At 48.2% G+C, this 19,666-nt stretch overlaps 2 protein-coding genes across 2 annotated transcripts; one reads left to right on the forward strand and one right to left on the reverse strand.

Moving 5' to 3' along the window:
• The first annotated feature begins 5,140 nt into the window (after window positions 1-5,140).
• Window positions 5,141-6,243, forward strand: LOC124705942 (dof zinc finger protein DOF1.6-like). Its single transcript, XM_047237625.1, has one exon. It carries the CDS (start codon window positions 5,220-5,222, stop codon window positions 6,015-6,017), a length of 798 nt encoding a protein of 265 aa, XP_047093581.1. The 5' UTR covers window positions 5,141-5,219; the 3' UTR covers window positions 6,018-6,243.
• A 148-nt stretch (window positions 6,244-6,391) lies between these two features.
• Window positions 6,392-10,158, reverse strand: LOC124708993. The gene is made up of 3 exons (XM_047240627.1): window positions 9,950-10,158; window positions 9,646-9,851; window positions 6,392-6,879 (listed from the first exon to the last, which is right to left on the reverse strand). Exons 1-3 carry the CDS (start codon window positions 10,040-10,042, stop codon window positions 6,627-6,629), a joined length of 552 nt encoding a protein of 183 aa, XP_047096583.1. The 5' UTR covers window positions 10,043-10,158; the 3' UTR covers window positions 6,392-6,626.
• Between the last annotated feature and the right edge of the window lie 9,508 nt (window positions 10,159-19,666).

Genomic DNA, 19,666 nt, shown 5'->3' on the forward strand with positions numbered 1-19,666 from the left:
GCTTACATCGCCGGCGGCGCCGCGCGCGAGGCCAGGACAAAGACAAACTCGCCGTCGTTTTCCAAGTCCTACTCACTCGTGAGGCGGGAGGTCTAAAAGGCGCGCACTTTGTGCACCGACCTAGCGCCTCGCCGGTTTCCGTCGCCGTCGGCCGCCACCATGCCAGTAAATTATACAGGCGGTGGAGGGAGTGGTTGCATCCATGCTCCCCTCTTCTTCTACCGCAAGTAAACGAGATGCGCTTTTTTGATTATCGAGTGCCTGCCGCCGATCAATCAGTTTTAGGCGGTGTTTGACATTGCGGCGCATCATCAATCAGTTGTGTAATTGAGTGTTTGTTTGATAGGTCTTTGTTCTCCTTTGTAGGTAATATTCAAAAGGAAAACGTTTTTCATCCGGCGACCGATCGCTCGCCAGCGATCGGTCGTCGTCCCTCGCTCCCGCGCGGCCCTATATGGGCCTGGTTTTTCGGCCCAAACTGGAGTGTTGCTTTTTTTAAAGAAATGTACCATGTTATTTCCAGATTTGTAACAATTAGATAAAAAAATTGTTGTAAACTCACACGACATAATTTGTAAGATTTTTCTAAGTGATATGTTACGAAAATGTGTGTTTCTTGATACGTTGTAAACGGATGACTTTTTTGTTGTAATTATTTGTTATTTTTGGTGTAATTGTTTTAGTCATGGAGACTTTTTTTCGTAGAGATGTTGTATATGTTCGTTAGTTTTGTAATAAATGTGTATAAAAATTATAGAGAAAGCATGTCAGAGATGTTGTAATGTTTAGTTGTAAATTATTTCTTAACAACTTTTGAATTATTTGCAAAAATATTTTTTTTAGTTGTAAATAGTATGTGGTTTTTGTGGATGATGTTTGTGACTTTTGTTGTAAACACCCAAATTATTTGTGGCCTGTGTTGCTAATTATTGTTGTAAATATTTTACTAATTTGTTCTAAAGATATTTCTGGAATGAAAGCAGACTTTTATTGTAAACATTCAAATAAAATAATGTTGGTTTTTGTTATTAATTATTGTTGTAAGTATGTTTCCGATTTGTTGTAAAAATATTATTGCATGGAAACTGACTATTATTGTAAACACCCAAATAAAAAATATTGTTTTTGTTGTTAATTATTATTGTAAATATATTGATAATTTGTTGTACATATATGTGAAGATTCACTGTGAAAATTTTGTTGTAATACTTTTTATTTTTGTACACAAAGCGGCGGGTTTTTGTTGCTATACTAAACAGCGGGTTTTGTTGTAAATATCTGAAAGTTTGGGGGCAAAGGGAAACACGTGTTCGGTTTAAACTGATAGGCTTAGGACCGCGGGTTGATTTTCCAAAAACCAGGGGGGCAAAATGCAAAAATCGAAATGCTGCTAATTCTGGACGCCGGATTACGATCGAACGGCGCTGGTACGACCGATCCCCGCGCGCGGATTAGCCGACCGACGGCCAGCGCGCCTATTCAAAACCAGGTTATACTAAAGGCATGGTACATCTCCCAGTTTAGCAATCGCGACTGAGTGTGCGAGTCATAGGTGCCGGTGCCTAGTTTACATGAAAAATTTACAATTAATGTCAAATTTGCATTTCCTTATAAAAACTATACTCCCTCCGATTTATAATACTTGTCGCTGAATTACGTGTATCTACCATGTTTTAGCGCGTCTATTTACTCATTTCAGCGAGAGTTTTATGGGTCAGAGGAAGTATTATGGAAGGAGATCCCCGTCAATTTTTTTGTAAGAGAACAATAACATCTAGGAAAGTCCCCTTCTGGTACATGTAAATTAAGAGCCAGCTACAACACGTGCTAAAATTAATTTGTGAGTATGAGAGGTGGAACATTATTAATAAATAAAGGTAGTTAATCTTTATAGCTAACTACTACTACATGCTTGCTATTGAATTGGCTAACCAACGATCCTACGCTTTTTGCTGCAAAAGTTGCTTCAATGTAGCAAATGTTTTTGAGAGCATCTTCAAACTTTGTCCTCCTTTGTTTGATATGTGTGTTGACTTTTATTTGGAGATTTTCCTATAATGGATGTTACAATAACCGAAAGGTAAAAGATAAAAGAGGAAGAAATAGATCAAACTAACACATGTGACCGACGGATTTTGAGTGGTAAAACCTCTCTAGCAAAGAGTGGAAAAGAACCACGGCGCGAACCATCATAAATTTACTATATCGAAAGTGTTTACACAACGCCGTGGGTTTTTCAATGAAGCAATGAACGCTACTAGGCGGCTTACAAGAAGTATATATAGACGGTGGTGATGATCCAATCCTCCTGGCGAAGGGCCCAAGTCTCTCAGTGATCGGAGCACTCCACTCGTCGGAACTTAGGTGGTCTTTATATGAATTTAGATCACAACATAACAACATATGTTGCGACTTTGGGGGGAGGGGGGGGGTTTGTTACAAATGTGTCTTCAAAATGCTAATATGAGTTTGTTTTTGAACAACCACAAAATAAAATGGTATAACAATGCTCCAATAGCACAAAAGTTCGACGTTTTTTTTTTCGATAAAGGGAATATATTAATATCAAAAGATACCAATTACACCCAGCCTCCGCAACAACGCACCACCCTAATGGCACTACAGATGCACACAGCCAAAAAAAGAAAAGAAAACTAAGAAACAAAAGTCCCGCTACAGTATCTCGGGCCTAACAACAACAATACATCCACCGCTAAGACAACACCTGAAATACAGACTCTCCAAAAACGACGCCTTCAAGAAGGGAACAGTGCTCTAACACCGTTGTCGCCCGATCAAATATCTTAGGTTTTCACCCTGAAGATAGTCCCCGCTCTCAAAACAATGCCTCCAACAAGGTCATTGCCAGACACAACCAGTTAAGGCCAGATCTTGGGTTTTCACCCTGAAAGGTAGGACTCTGAACTTCACCGTGTTGTCGCCCCTACTTTCATATCGCCGTCTGTGAAGCCCGGAACACCAAGCCGGTTCCATCTCACCACCAATATCCGACCACCATTGCTCTTCCACCAATCTTGACTTTCATGACCTTCTCCGCCAGCACCATGGAAAGAAAACAAGCTCCATGATATTAACAGCCAGCAGAGCTTCGAAGCGCTCCCTCTGAAACCAAACGGTTAGATAAAAAACATGGGTGCGCTCGACCGAAAACACCCAATCCAGCAACCTTCAAGCATTGATCGCACAATGAATTTCGCCGACGGGACCTTCCGGAACACGACAATCCAGCAAGCTCGGTGGGAAGAAGCTTCCGAACGATCTTCACTTGGTGCGAGAGAAACCATAGGACTGCCACCTTTATTAGGCAGAACGGCAGGCCCCCTCGCCGCCGCCCGCCGGCAACCTGCTCCGCCGTGGACGCCGCACTCTACCAGCGGCCATGAGGCAGCAAAGAGAACGGCGATGACCAAGCAGGGTCGACCCCGACCAGAACCGGCCCAGCCATGCAACGAAGAAGACCGGATAGGTAGCACGGGAATCACCTAGATCAAGATCTGGAGTTTTCCTCAACGCCACCCAATCTGGCCCAGATCTTCACCGCCGGACAAGGCGCCGCCGGAGGAGAGTCTCCGCCACCACCCCGACCAGGGGCGCCGCCCTGGTCGCTGCACGCAGATGAGCCGCCACCACCGCCCTAGCAGCCATGGCGCAGATCTCCGGCGTTCACCACCCCAGTCCACCTTCGAGGGTTGGGCCCGCCGCCACCGCGGCAAGGGCCGGCGGCAGCGGCGGCTAAAGGAGCAGGCGGAGGGGGCTGTAGGCGGCGGCGGCGCGGTATTGCCCCGGTGTCGCCCTAGGGAGCGACACGGGCGCGAGGCAGGGACTGTACCAGTTGTAGCCTTCTCTATGGCCGGGTGTGACCCCTTTCGAGAATGAAAGTGAATTTCTCTCGATGCGGACGTCACTGCTGGCCTTCCTGGCAACGAGCGGCGTGAGAGGTGGGCGAGAACCGCTGGCTGCGGCAGCGGGAAGGTGATGGGCGGCGGGATGGCGTGCGCAGGACACGCCTCGGAGACAAAAGTTCTACGTGCATGGTGTATATGCTGCAATAATCGGATGAACAAGATTTACCGTTTTAGTGACATCCATCAATCCTTGACTACTCCCTCTGTTACATATTAGTTGTTACTTTTATTGTGTAATTGCACTCATCCGATTATTTTAGTTGTTTTCTTTGTTATTTTTGTGAAATCAATCGATTCTTTTTTATTTTCTTTGCAGTTGCTATTTTAATCTTCATTTGATTTCTATGCGAAATCGAGGATTGCTTTTTTTCTTTTCTGTTTTCAGTCAACAAATTAAGAGGTTTGGGAAAGCAGAACAAATTAAAGGAACTGAATGATTTCGCATATAAACTAGTCGACTGAAACCGTTAAAAAAAAGGGTGTGCCTATGTCTCAGTTGACTGAGATTTTCTTAAGTTTCAGTCAACTCAGAAAAGTGCAACTGCAGTTCAAAAAAGGTGCAACTTAGTTCAGTTGCACATTTCTGGCAGAAAAGTGCAATTGCACTTTTTTAACAGAAAAGTGCAACTCAAGTACTTTTTTGTAAGTGACTTAAACTTAAGAAAATCTCAGTTGACTGAGACATAGCAAAACCGTAAAAAAAAACGAGTACTTACACGCGAGGTGTGCTCCTTGATACCCTGATCCTGGGACGAACACCAGGCCCTGACCTTAATCGCCAAACGCGCGCGCGGTCTGGGCACTCCACGGCCCCCACACTCAGCTGTCAGCGGTAGATCGCCGGCCGGCCAGTCCACGTATGTTTGCTTCGTGCAAAGCTTTCCCGCTGCGCGCGCAGATCTCTGTTCCCTCTCTCCACTATGGCCTTAACCATTAAGGAACCAGGTCACCTCCCTCTCCTACCTAATCCAAGCTCGCGCGCGCGCGCCCTATATAGCCAACGCAAACACGAGCACTGAGACGGCTCCGGTTCATGCATTCCTTCTCCGGTAGCTCGATCGACGTCTCACAACCCCACAGCTGAGTTCGTAGCACAAGCAAGCCGGTGATCGGATCGAGGCAGACGGCCGCGGCGCGCAAGCTGGTCCGACATGCACAGAGCTTCACCGTGCAACTCTTCTTCTTCGTCTTCGTCTTCCCCACGCAGCAGCAAGCGCGCCCGCCTCGACGCCCTCGCCGCCTCCGGCATCGGCAGGCTCCTTCCCTGGCCTTCCCCGCGCGGTCCGGCCAGCCATGGCGTCGCCCTTTCTGGCAGCCTCTTCTTCCTCTTCCGCTTCGTCGCCCCTCTCTTACCTGATCCCTAGGCCGCCTTCTTCCTCCCTCGTGCCGCAACAACCGCAAGGCGGCTTCTCGTGCGGTGCGCAGCAGGCCGGAGCATACGGCGGCAACGGCTTCGGCGGCGCGGGCGTCGAGGCGGCGGCGGCGGTGAGGCAGGGCGGCAGGCACGCGGGCCACCCGCCGCTGCCGCGCCCGCCGCCCAGGCAGTGCCCGCGGTGCAGGTCCGCCAACACCAAGTTCTGCTACTACAACAACTACAGCCGCAAGCAGCCGCGCTACTTCTGCCGCGCGTGCCGCCGCCACTGGACCGAGGGCGGCACGCTCCGCGACGTGCCCGTCGGCGGCGGCCGCAAGAACAGGCGCAACGGCGGAGGCAACAAGGGGGGCGCGAAGGCGCCTTCCACCACCACCGGCACGGCGTCCTCCGCTGCGGCGGCGGCGGAAGCCGGTCATGTCCAGGGCGGCATCGGATCCGGCGCCCTCGAAGGGTTCGTCCCGGCCGACGTCCTAAGGCAGATGCTGTTCCAGCCTGCCAGCTTCACGGCCGTCGGCGGGGGTAGCGGCGGCTACAGCATCGACATGGGCGCGTGGCAGCAAATGGCGGCTGCTACGGCAGCACCGCAGGGCGACCAAGATGTTGGCACGGTCGGAGGAACGGCGCCGGCGGCAGATGCGAACTGCGGCGCCGGAGTGCAGTTCTGGAGCGGGTGGCAGGCGCAAGATGACATGTCCGGTTTCGATGCGCCTTTCTAAGTACGTGAGCTTCAGAGTTCAGGCTGCCCGGCCTTCAGTGGCGCGACGTCGATGATCCATACCAACAAATGACAATCTAAGTTATTGGGTCTGCCACTAGTAACATTGTCATCAGTATTTATACGCGCGTAACTATATGCGTATATCCGAACGCATGAAGTACTACGTAGTACGTACTATATGAAGAGTTTGCCCTTTGACCGTGCAAGGTTTGTGAGGTTATTTTCACTCTGCTACATGTGTGTATATTCTGCATATTCAAGTAATTTTAACTCAACTCTCAATTGTAATGGCCATTTTATATGTAACCTACATTTATAACCGAAATGTCCTATCTCTTATGATTAAACCTCAAATCCGATACAAAACAAACGTCCAGCGAATTTTCCTCACAGATTGAATCACAGTGCTAAAAGCTTTTCAAGTAGCTTCTCTTCTCTATACCATACAAAAAGAAGAAACGAAGGCAATGGTGGGTACAGGGTCAGTCTCGCTGAGCAATCGAATACATATATGCAGAATCTATATAAATAAAAAAGTAATAGCATGGTTATCAAAAATGTTGCAGCAGCAGTGCAGTACATGGTTTGCCAATGTGTTACAGCAGATTCACTGAAACCGGCTCATGCCAATGGCAGCCTCCGGGCGTTGGTAGGATCCCCGCGACTTGGAGAAACAGTAGTAGTATGACCCGGTGAGCACACCAGTGATCAGGGCAAAAGCCGCACCGGCTCCGAATGTGCCCCGCCGCACCGTCTCACAGTCCGGTGGGTTTTCAAATATCACTGTGCGGTAACCAGTGTGGTAGGCAGACTGCACCAGCCCAGCCAGCAAGCACGCCTCTGCAATGATAAATGTCAACCTGTTCACAGTAATCGAAAAAACCGTTAGTGTCCATTCTGCTACCTGCATGAATTGTATGGTTTTCCACATTGAGTGTTAAAGGATGAGCAAATATCACATGAAAAATAGTATAAACTAAACACCAAATTTTCGTGACTGATCGGAAGATAGGTTAAGTTAAAGCAGTTGTATTTATGCAAACATTGATCTAACGACAACAAAAGTCCCTACAAGGCTACAACCTTGAGAGAGGTGTAGTTTTGAGCTTGTGCAGGTTGGCATGGTGGTGGATAAGTGACCAGAATCACCAAATTCTTGACATGATTTGGGCTGCAGCATGCTGGTGCATGTGGAAACTAAGGAACGATGTTCTATTTCAGGGAATCCTCTGGGTAAATCCCAATTGCTATGACGAAGGATCTTCAGGACACTGAAAAGATGTCTTCTCATCTGCAAGCACTCAATGTGACCTCTTCTGGACCAATGCATGTAGGTCCCTAAAGCAAAAATCGCAAGAATTATTGTGGAGAGAGGAGGAAGCAGTGGAGGGCTGAATGGTATTTCGACGAATGTGGAAGTCATGGTTGAACCACTTGCTGTTATCAGCATGTAATCTGAATTCTAAAAATTATTAGCTTTCTGGCTACTTTTGGCTGGGTCAGCAATCTCCACGGGCTGTATGGGTAGTATTGGTTTCGTGCAGGCAACCAAATGGAGCCGGAGCTGCCAGAGCAATGCCTCTTTTTTTCTAGAAGTAATCCCAAGAGCCAAGTGAGTAGTCCAAAACATAAGAACCAGAACCCAAAGTAGTGTTAACCAACAGATGCTCCTTGAGTAATTGACCGAGTGTGTTACTGAGTCATCATCTGACATCTTCTCAGCTTTTTTTTCAAATATATGCAGGCGCTCAGTGCATTTTTGTATTAGAACACGAAGGCCATAAAGTGGCAAATACAACAAAGGTCAAGGCTTCACAATGACCAAAGAAAACAGATCACAAGACACGAGAAACAAAGAAGGTTATACAGCTGCCAGGCCCTTCGGCCTAGCAGAACAACCATAACAAAACTAAGTGTCCCATCACAACATACTTTTTCAGCACGAGTACACTTAGTAACGAAAACTTGTTGACTGGTATGCTTGCTAATGACTAAATGTGCATCTGGACTCCTGTTTTTTTCCGGGTAATCTGGACTCCTGTTGATTACGACCACTTCAAGATAACCACTGTCTGATGACCAAAGGTACGTGTACAACGTAAGACCATTTCCAACTACCAATTAAACATATTACTAAACAAGTGCTGCCTACATTTCATTATAACCAGACTCAGATCCCCTCTGATCTTCTGAAGGCTACACTACACTAACTGTTGTACTATAATTATGCGCCCATGTGCAAGTTAGATAATGCATATGCCAAATCAATCATTTATATAAACTTCACAAATATTCAAAACTCCCCTAATATCCTATAAAAAATGAACGTTTAGACAAAATCTCAATTTGGTTATCACAATCCGAATCCAATCCTTTGGATTCTTTTTCATACACGTGTCCTTTGGATCAAAGGAATGGTGCTACAAATTCCTGCGTTTTGATTTCCTATGGCCCAAGGCACCCACTCCAACCTCTTTTTCACACCCATATGCTTTGGGATGAGACTTAAGACACTATTCCTCTGTTCTATGCAAGCGGTTATTAACTTATTACTGTAATTTTTGTGTCGTTTTCACACCTTCATTTTGCTTTTGCACTTGCATTCCATTTCTATGTCTACATTTTCCACTTCTGACGAACATGCCCTAAATTCACATCTGAACTCTCCAAGCTGATAAAAAAAACCCAAAAAAGCTGATCAAAATTTGATTTGACAAAATGTGGGCCACCTAGGAACCGTTAAAAGGTTTGCTGGTCAAGTGGTCCAAATGAAGTGCATGAAACTAGGTGTAACTAAACGGTGGTCGCCAAAACAACCACCTGCTGACTACTAACCTGCAACTTCCACAAAATTCCACCATGATTTACATGTGAAAAGCATAATGTGCTTCTTGAGTAGTTCGACGCAAGTACTCCTAAGGGCATGCCCGAAGCACTGCCCTAGAGGTACCGCCTCACAGCTTTAGCTAGGTTCGGGTGGTCCAAAGTAAGTTCAGATGAGGAGGCAGCCTCCTCTTTAGAAAGCGGGATCTTAAGCCTTAAAAGCATGGTTTTTTGGAGAGAGAAAGAGATACGTAGTGTCATATTTGTGAAGTCTCTTTTCTCTTTTTTCTGACTAAAGTTGTAGCTTCTATTGGAGAGATAAAATTCACCATATTGCTTTTGACAACTTTTTTACATGGAGCAGCTAGTTGTGTATGCCACCATTGCGTCTACAACGTCCCAATTCCCAGAATGACCTTTTATTTTCCTTGAAACGGCCCCAGATGTTGCCGTACGTGACTGGAGTACAAACGAGACTATAAAACCTCAATTTAAGCATAAATCATCACAAAAGCCCCGCGAGGATTTCGTGCATCCCTGTGTAATCAATGTGTGTTTGGTTGGCCAAGAACATGGAGGGGGTGGGTGTAGTTGTTGTTCCGACGACCGACCGTCTGACCTTTCGCTTCTGGCAATCTAAACATGGTACTAGTACTAAATAACAACGAGAAAGGTGAAGATTCCGAGTAGCGGGGCCCCCACGTCAGCGTCACGTGGAAGTCAAGGCGGCGCGGCGAGCAGGGGAGGAGAGAGAGAGAGGAACTGGGGAAGGGAGGATGCGGGGATGGATCGAGAGCACCAACCAGGAGGAGAGGAAGAGCATGAGCGCGCAGCCGCGGGCGCCGCCGGGACGGAGCGCGGCGCCGCAGCAGAAGCAGCGGCTGGCGGCGGCGGCCACCACCTGGCCCACGAGCAGCAGCGCGAGCGCGGCGCCGCCCATCCCCGTGGACGCGTCCGGGTGGTAGCGGCAGTAGGTCCACTCGTTCCTCGCGTCCGTCTCCAGGCTCGCCTGCGGCGGCGCAAAGCAGCAGCATCAGCATCAGCACAGGCGCGTCGGGCGGAGAGCTTATTAGAGAGGGGGGATCGCGCAGATCGGGCGGGGCGTACCGTGGGGCGGCTCTGCTCGGCGCCGATGGCGAGGGCGAAGGCGACGAGGTCGACGAGCAGGATGGCGGCCAGCACCGTGGTGGAGCCGGCCATGGCGGGGTTGGCTGGCGCCACGAAGCTCACCGATTGCTTGGTCCGAAATTTCAGATTAGCGCGTGTTCCTGTCGCGTCGCGCTTCGGATTCGGGGCAGAAGAAGACGCGTAGAGGATCCGGGGCAGAAATGGTGTGGCTCGCCCTTTGGTCTAGCCGGCTCAAGCATAAATAAACAATGGAATTTGAAGAAGCAACTCGGTAGTACTACTCCCTTTGTACTCTCTTCGTTAATTATTATAGGATGTTTTTTTTCTCCAAAATAAATAGTTCAGTAGAATATCAACCTTTGTACTCCCTTCATGCATTATCGTAGGATGTTTTAGCTTTTTAATACTAGATAAATAGCTCTATCATGTTCAGTACAACCTTTGTACTCCCTCTATTTATTATTATAGGATGTTTTAGGTTTTGGAAAATGTATATATTTAGATGTGTTTCAATGTGTAGGTAACTTATTTCGGCCTGTATCTTGTCCATCTAAAACATCTCATTTCAGAAGGAGTACATTTTTATAACATGTTTGGTATAGCCGGCTCAAGCATAAGTAAACTTCACTACCCAACATTTCAAAGTTCAAAAAAATCCGAAAAAACTTAGATGTAGGTAATGATGACTTCTACCTATGTGTGCAAAATACAAATGTGAAATACTATGTATTCTAGGGTGTATTCAAAACCATCAGATTTGTAAAACTATTTGCCATTTTTGTGTATGCCAGACTACTAATTATTTTGCATTATGATTTTGCGGGACCTTAGAATACGTCATTGTCAACATATGTAACATTTTAATCTTTTTGAATATTAAAAATGTCTATTTCAAGAAAGTCAAAAATAGGCTCCATGGAGCCGGTCCTCCAAAGCCATCATAATTATTATCTTCGACTTTTCATTATTTTGATACATCAAATTGCCAACACATTGCTTCAATTGTGCCATAAGCAAAAAAGTGAGAAGGTAAAATTACATTAAATTAGGTTGATTACAATTTAAACCGGTTAAAAAACCAAACATTTCAATGTTCAGTGGAGAAGTAGGTAGTAAGTATTTTTCAAGCATTAAACCTAGTGTATTCGCTTGAAAAAAAAATGAAAGCACACGAAATACTAATTCCGAAACATCGAATTGCCCAGCGGTTGCCCAAAAAGGGCCTTTTGTAGCGCGCGGTAATGAGAATGCGGCGGCCCAGGAAACAACAGGCCCAAATGAGAACACAGACGACACTCACGGTGCGGAGCCTGAGAGTCCTGCTCGACGACACACCAAAAAAGGTAGGGAAAATTGGATCCATACCATCAAAAGATCCAAACTTTAGAAAAACTAGTTGAATGCCCGTGCGTTGCTACGGTCTCTCTAGACCGAACAATTTAACTCTCTAACGGTGGCAATACAAGAGGTATCGTTATAATGGTGTTGCCACGGGTCCTCAATATTTTTGTCTCTTCCATTGTGCTTCCTAATCATCGCAATACAACAATACCATCAATATATTCCACAATCCTCCTACTCCAGTAATATGTCATGTGCTAGTCGTTCATATAGTGCATGATATTGAAGTGAATATAAGGTAACATAAAGATACATATATAATAACACTGACCCAAATTATGTGTGCCCATATTCAATAGATTCAAATTCTAAAAAAGAGTGTGCAACACATATAAAATGGGAAAGGCTTTCTTTGCATGTCACCTCTTATTCTTTTGAGAGTTTTTTGTCTGTTAAAAATGCACATGTAATTACTTTTCAGGTAAATGGCATATTGAAAATTTCTAAATAAATCCGAAACAAGATACATAGTTTTACATAACAAATATTATGCACGCATACAATTTTAATATATGTTTGTTCTGATATCATTTACGCATTAACTTTACGTCACAAACTCTCTGTATATAGCAAACTTCTGCATATTTGATGCAAACTCACATGCACTCAAGATTAAGAGCAGCTCCAGACGCACTAAAATAGACTGACGCACAAAAAACTATTTTTTCGTAGGAGGGAAAAAGTGTGCTCCAGCAGATACCAACCCATATATTTTTTTGCATGCCTAGAAAAGCAAAACCCAGCTATAAAATCCAACCAGCGCACAACCTCACCGTCAATCTGAAAATTTCCACCTTTTTCGGTCGCCCGATCCATCACAATGAAGCGCCCAAACCGCTTAGTGACCGCCGCATCAGCATGCTGCTCGCCACCACGGCGTCATTGGTCACCACCCTCGTCAGATCGCCACTGCTTCCCCCGCTCCGGTGCCTAGCTATTCACTGTCACTGCACCCTCGGGCACCGGGTACGAGTCCACCCGAGTTGTCGCACTGGATGACGCCCTCGCATACTACACCATGATGGAGGCCATGTCATAGTAGTCGCCGCCGAGATCACACTGTCCCCGACAGTGCTCCGCCGCAGTGCACCAATGTGGCTGTTGGTGTTCGGCCTCGACCGCGACTTCCTGCTCGGCACACGCCGAACCTAATATGTAAACTGGATGCTGAACCTCTAAATCAGCAAGGAACGTATAATCAGTTTTACTCTGCAGCAAGAGATGGTAATTGAATATTTGAGATACGAAGTACAGGAACATAAGATGGTGACTGAGATAGCCAGCCAGCACGTTTTGACATTCTCACGGCCTCAATGTTCACGGTTGCTGATCCAATTTGGTTAACCTACTATGTAAACTGGACACATTTTTAGCAGACCGAAGCAAGAAAGTTGGCTATAATAAAATCCAAGAATCTAAAATCAGACATACCTCGAGAGGAGAGCGTTGCTGCAATCAGACATACGGAAGTAATAGCGCAATAAACTATTTAATAGATGAACAGTTGGGTTCATGACAAGGAGGTTATCTTTGACAATCCCCATTGTCTACTAATTTTGGCAATCGTCCTGATCAAATGGGTCCTCAGATCGACACAATTATGTATTCACTGACAAATAGCGAACAAAATATTGGAGAAAAACTAACCGATTCAGGGTGGAACAAGGGATGTAGAAGTTGTGGAAGTCCTGCATCAGGCCGCGCACGTAGGGTCGCAGTGGCGCAGGAGAGGTAGATGTTATTCACCAGCACCACCGTGCCTCCGGCGGTACCATCGGGCTCAATCAAACAACTTTTCTCATCCTTATTTTGTAGTTGATTGGGCAAGCCCTGAGACCGCGCGACATGAGGCGATAGACGACGGTAGCAGCGGCGTTTCACATCGGAAGGGAGGAGTACGTGCGACTCACTGGTGGCCTTAAGCTGATGTAGCCCCGCTCACCGACGACACTCCATCAAGACCAACTAGCTCCCCAAGTGGACCAATGACACGAGCCCGAGCCAAGGCTCTACATGATGAGGTGAACTCGCTCCTCACTACCCTTGATCTTGGTACCCCTTTGGATGGATTGCTACCTCATGCCGACGTGCTATGTGTCATTAGGTACAAGCCGTATCAAGACCTCGGAGAGGAGGAGGCGCCATGGCCAAGGGAGGGAGAGAAGCAGCTGGGAGAGAAGCAGCTGGACATGAAGATGATCATGGAGCCGAAGCCGACGTCGCTCGAAGCGCTCCAAGGAAGAGACGGACGCCGGCCGGTCCAGGACCCGGTCGGACCGGACCTACAACCGGGCTCCCCGGTCATAGGCCCGGTCGACCGGTCGGAAACCGGGCCAGCCCCTCGCATGCGGACGACGACCGAAAACCTCGCGAGAATCCGGTTTCCGACCGGTCGACCGGACCCATGACCGGCCCGCCCGGTCACGAGCCCGGCCGGACCGGACCCTTGACCGGACAGCCCGGTCCCAGGCCCGGTCCGACCGGATCCCAAACCGGACTCGACGAGAGTGCCCCACCAAACTGCCTTAACTTATCCTTTTGCGTACCTGTTCGCCCTTGCTGGCTGGGTGTGCCTATATAAGTAGCCGGAACCCCTCATTAGCTCTTTAGACTTGTTTTGAACTCAAACCCTAACTTTGAGCTTAGTCTCCCTTGGGTATCATCCCTCCGTAATCAAGGCACCTTGGTTGTTGACTTAGATCTTGTTGAAGGAGATTCTAGTACTTGTTACTCTCTCTCCTTCCCCAAGCTCTTCCTCTCCAATCCCAATCTCTCTCCGGGGAATTCTACCGCGTGTCTCTTCCACGGAGATTCTATTGGCGTGGTCCATCGAGCCACGGAGGTAAGCATCGGGTGTATCGGGTTGGTGTGCGTGCGTGAGTCTCGGAGTTCCTCGTGTTCATCACCGTGTTCTTCGTGTTCCTCGCGTTTTCCCATCTCCCCTTTGGTTTCGACGTCAATCCGCAAGATCGGGCCACACACGGGGTCTTAGACCTCATCATATGGTATCAGCATCCTTTGGTTTCCGCGGATTTGACCCTCCACCCACCCAATTTCGTCCCTAGAAATTTTTCCAAAAAATCCCCAAAAATAGCCCCAAATTGCCTCTTGACCGATCTGTGATTTGGTTGCGTTTTGAGTGGTTTTGGTCCGTGGATTTGGAGTTGTTGTGCTTGATCTACTATTTCCCCAACTTTGAGCCTCCAATTCCATCGTTTTCCTTCGATTTGGTCGATTTGGCTTGGTTTTCGTGAAGAACAGGAGAGAGAAAGCTCATCCCGCGAAATCCGGTTGAGCAGCCGGTCAACCGGGCCTACGACCGGACGAGCCGGCCCAGCACCCGGTCAACCGGGCGTCAAACCGGGCAAGCCGGTCCAGGAGCCGGTCCGACCGGGCCTCCGACCGGGCGACGCAACGCCTCCTTCGACCTCGACATCCGGCGATCTCCACCACCACCACCACCACCACCATCGCAGGTATAACTTGCAGCTGTCACCTTGTAACCCCTCTTCCTTTTGCGATCTATCCCATTGAGCATTGCTTGTCTAGTGTTGCGAGACATTGCACGTGGCCCCGCATTGTGAGGTGTGTGTGTAGCGTTGAGTAAGGCACCCAAGCAAACACTCGTGTGGCAAGATAGCAAAAGCGAGGCTAACGCTAACATAGTGCGTCAAAAAGCCCCAAAAACACAAAAAGAGTGCGAGTAGCACCATACATCCATACATCCATACATCCATACGCCCATACATACAAAGTGTCCACGTGCCACCAAAGATACAAACGAGTGCAAAGTGCCAACATATACAAAAGAGAAAAAGCTTGTAAGCAAAGAGAGATACGAGAAGAGAGGTCACGTGTGAATCTAGTTGTCTCTTCCTTTGCAACCAAAGCTTTGACTCTCCTTGTGTTAGTGTGACACCGAGCATCCGCACATACAATTTTCCGCTCACTTTTGGTTGCACTAACCCCATTTATCTCGTGTGTGTGTTCCACATCCTTTTTCCGTGTTTATAGTGATCTTCGCATCAACTTTTGGATTTTCGGATTTCCACCACTCTTAACAACATACTCGATCTTGGATTTGTCTTTTGGCTTTCCACAACACTCGCCTAACACCATATTTGCTAGCTTTTGCGTGTGGTTTTGCGTGTGTCCCCGATACACTTGATCTTGCTTTCGGCTTGGTGGATTGCCTCAATACTATCTTACCTTGGTAAGAGTGCGAGGTAGTCTTCTTCCACTAACATACACAACCTAGTGCTTGTCTTTGTATCATGGATAGGAGCGGAGATGAAGCAAGGGAGGGAGAAATCCTCCGCAACACCGAGAGGTTGGCTACTCAACACAACCTATGGACGCAACGCCAAGAGTTCAAGGAGCAACTCACCCTCTTCGAGACGCGCATCGATGAGCAATACGATGAAGTGGCACACAACTTCTCCGTTGTGAACCAAGACTTGGCTCTCCTTTGCGAAGCTACGGACAACTTGAATGGTCAAATGGCGGCCAACGATGCGAACATGGAGCGGCGCATGGATAGCCTCGAGCGCGCCATCACCAACTTGGGTCGTCATCGTCGACACCGCTCTACTTCATCATCCTCAAGCTCATCACAAGATTACTACTCTCATGGCCACCGTTCATCCTCAAGCTCTTCTTCAAGGCATGAAGACCATCATCGACCGCATCGCTCACATGCTCGTCATGAAGACTCTCGCTCCAACTCTAGGCGAGGAGAAATACATCGCCATGCTCGTCCACATGAACGTCCTCCACAAGATCGTCCTCAACCGGATGGCCATGCCCACCATGGGCGTGACGGCCACCCGCATGACAACATCTCCCACAACATGGAGCCACATGGTGATGCTCAAGGCCATGAACATCAAGACCAACCGAGGCGTGATCTTCGCAATCATCCTCGCCATGACCAACGTGGAAGAGGAGAACCACCACATGAGCAAGATGAGAGGCCATCTTTGGGCGTCGCCAACAACCTCGTCAAGATCTTCAACCACATCCTCACCGTGAACCAAGTGAAGCAAGTGTGCACCTCCAACACCAACCCAATGCTATGGTTGGCCGTCGAACACCTCCTATTCCTCCTCAAGCCGCAAGAGATGAAGGTGCCCCTCCTCGTCGAAGAAACTTGGAGGATGAAGAGAACATGTTTGGAAGACTCAAGTTCACCATGCCAAAGTTCAAGGGAGAAGAAGATGCCGAGGTCTACCTCTCATGGGCACTCAAGGTGGACAAGATATTCCGCATCCACAACTACTCCGGTGCCAAGAAGGTGGCTATGGCGTCTCTCGAGTTCGAGGACTACGCAAACACTTGGTGGGAGCAAGTCCTCACTCTTCGCGAAGAAAAGGGTGAACCTCCAATTGCCACTTGGGAAGAAATGAAGAAAGAAATGCATGCTCGCTTTGTCCCCACGCACTACATGACCGACCTCTTCAACAAGCTCCAAAAGTTGAAGCAAGGTACCAAGACCGTCGAGGAGTTCTACAAGGAGATGGAGCTCACTATGATGAGAGCAAACATCCAAGAGTCCGATGACCAAACCATTGCTCGCTTCTTCAATGGCCTCAACTATCCCATCAAGCGAATTATGGAGTTCCAACCTTACTCCAACATGGTTGAATTGGTCCATCAAGCAACGAAGGCGCCATGGCCAAGGGAGGGAGAGAAGCAGCTGGGAGAGAAGCAGCTGGACATGAAGATGATCATGGAGCCGAAGCCGACGTCGCTCGAAGCGCTCCAAGGAAGAGACGGACGCTGGCCGGTCCCGGGACCCGGTCGGACCGGACCTACAACCGGGCTCCCCGGTCACAGGCCCGGTCGACCGGTCGGAAACCCGGCCAGCCCCCTCGTACCGCACGACGACCGGAAACCGCGCGGGAATCCGGTTTCCGACCGGTCGACCGGACCCATGACCGGCCCGCCCGGCCACAGGCCCGGTCAGACCGGACCCTTGACCGGACAGCCCGGTCCCAGGCCCGGTCTGACCGGATCCCAAACCGGACCTGACGAGAGTGCCCCACCAAACTGCCTTAACTTATCCTTTTGCGTACTGCTTCGCCCTTGTCTGGCTGGGTGTGCCTATATAAGTAGCCGGAACCCCTCATTAGCTCTTTAGACTTGTTTTGAACTCAAACCCTAACTTTGAGCTTAGTCTCCTTGGGTATCATCCCTCCGTAATCAAGGCACCTTGGTTGTTGACTTAGATCTTGTTGAAGGAGATTCTAGTACTTGTTACTCTCTCTCCTTCCCCAAGCTCTTCCTCTCCAATCCCAATCTCTCTCCGGGGAATTCTACCGCGTGTCTCTTCCACGGAGATTCTATTGGCGTGGTCCATCGAGCCACGGAGGTAAGCATCGGGTGTATCGGGTTGGTGTGCGTGCGTGAGTCTCGGAGTTCCTCGTGTTCATCACCGTGTTCTTCGTGTTCCTCGCGTTTTCCCATCTCCCCTTTGGTTTCGACGTCAATCCGCAAGATCGGGCCACACACGGGGTCTTAGACCTCATCATAAGCCCTCACCATCACGCCTTGCCGCCGCGTTCATCATGGACCTGGAGGTGGTCGCCATCTCCCTCGACTCCGTCGGCACCATGCGAGCGACGCACTGACGCCCATCTTCGCGGGAACATGGAAGCGACCGCGCGCCCTCTCCCTCGACTACCTCGGCGCCAAACAAGTGATCGCGCATCTTCGCATGCGTCGAAGCTCGTGGGTGCCGAGAACGAGGCCATCCCATCTTCGCGGGCGTCAGCACTCGTGGCTCGTGGGTGCGATCCATAGGACAGAGTTTGTAGGCTAGCTAATAGGATTGGAAATGTGAGGTTTTCTATTTTTCTCTATGGGATATGGGAAGGTGTGAATCAAGATTAAATTGGAAAGATACGATACGATAGCTTTTCAGATTATAATCTCTCTTTTTCTGACAATATATCTCCTACTTAATTTGCATTGATTATTTATATCTTGATTAGCGGCAACAAAGGGAAAGAGGTGCAACTTACAGTGGAAAGTTGATCAGACGGATGAATTTTAAGCGGATGCTTTGATTTAGATTGAACGGCCAGGATCTTTTCAATGACGACCATCAAAGTGCGTTGAGTGTCAAACGGCCAACTCCCATTTAATAGTAAAGATACCATCCAAAGTTTTGCACTTAGAAAACTGCCATTGAAAGTTTGGTCCGTTATTGACTTGTACCACTACCGTCATCTGGACGTGAACTCACGAATCGATCAGCCCCGTGCTCAGCTCGACTCAAACGCAACCAACACATTGAACAGGCCCAACCCAGCCTAGACCGAACGAGCCCAGACCGAACCAGCGCCAGCGACGGAGACCTCCTGGCGGCGCGCGTCCCCGCGGCGGACCTCTCGGCCGGCGGCGCGTCCCCTCGGCGGGCGCGGCTCCTTCTCCCAGCGCTCCACCATGGTACGCATCCTCGTCGACCCCCTTCTCCTCTTGTTGCTACTCCTTGCCGTGCTCTCATAAAGGGCTAACCCTAGCTTTGGGGATTCTATAGTGCTAAGACGCAGGAATGTCAATCTGGGCAGGGATGGATGGTGTTGGAGTTCCAGAAGGGTAATCTCACCTGAATCTCTCAAGATTCTTTCAATTTGTACATATTTTGCTTGTATTTGTGTGTGGCACATGTTGTGTGAAGGGAATAGATGAGCTCCTTATGAATCTGGACAATTTGCTGCAGCAACTTCCATTGACGGACACAACATATGATTTCCTTTCTGAGATGATTGAGTAGATGAATTAGATATCTAAGTACTTTGCCGTGAACTGTGGTCTTTTGTGTGAACAGTCCGTACAAGTATGGCTGTTGAAACTTCTGCTCTGTCATTTCAAACTCGTTGAGATGGTTGTTATATCCTACTAAAATCTAGTGTCATATGCACTTATATATCTTGATATAGTGTTATTGATCTGTTGCTGAATTGTTGTTGTAAATTGGGCTGAAATGCAGCTGTTATGCTGCTCGATTTTTGATTGAATAGTTGTTCAAATGAAGTCTGGGAGTGTTTTATCTTGAGTTGGTTATGTCCAGGAGCTGAACGTTGTGTTTCCAAACGTTTTCCTGAGCAGGTTCACGTCCAGATGACGGTAGTGGTAGAAATCAGTAACAGAGCAATCTTTCAATGGTATTTTTCTAAGTGCAAAACTTTGGGTGGTATTTTTCTAAAGTTTGGATCTTTTGATGGTATGGATCCAATTTTCCCAAAAAGGTATCAGCGCCGCCGCCGCCGCTGCCACGGCCGCCGCTGATTC

This window comes from Lolium rigidum, chromosome 4 (genome assembly GCF_022539505.1).
Source record: "Lolium rigidum isolate FL_2022 chromosome 4, APGP_CSIRO_Lrig_0.1, whole genome shotgun sequence".
Taxonomy (NCBI): Eukaryota; Viridiplantae; Streptophyta; class Magnoliopsida; order Poales; family Poaceae; genus Lolium; species Lolium rigidum.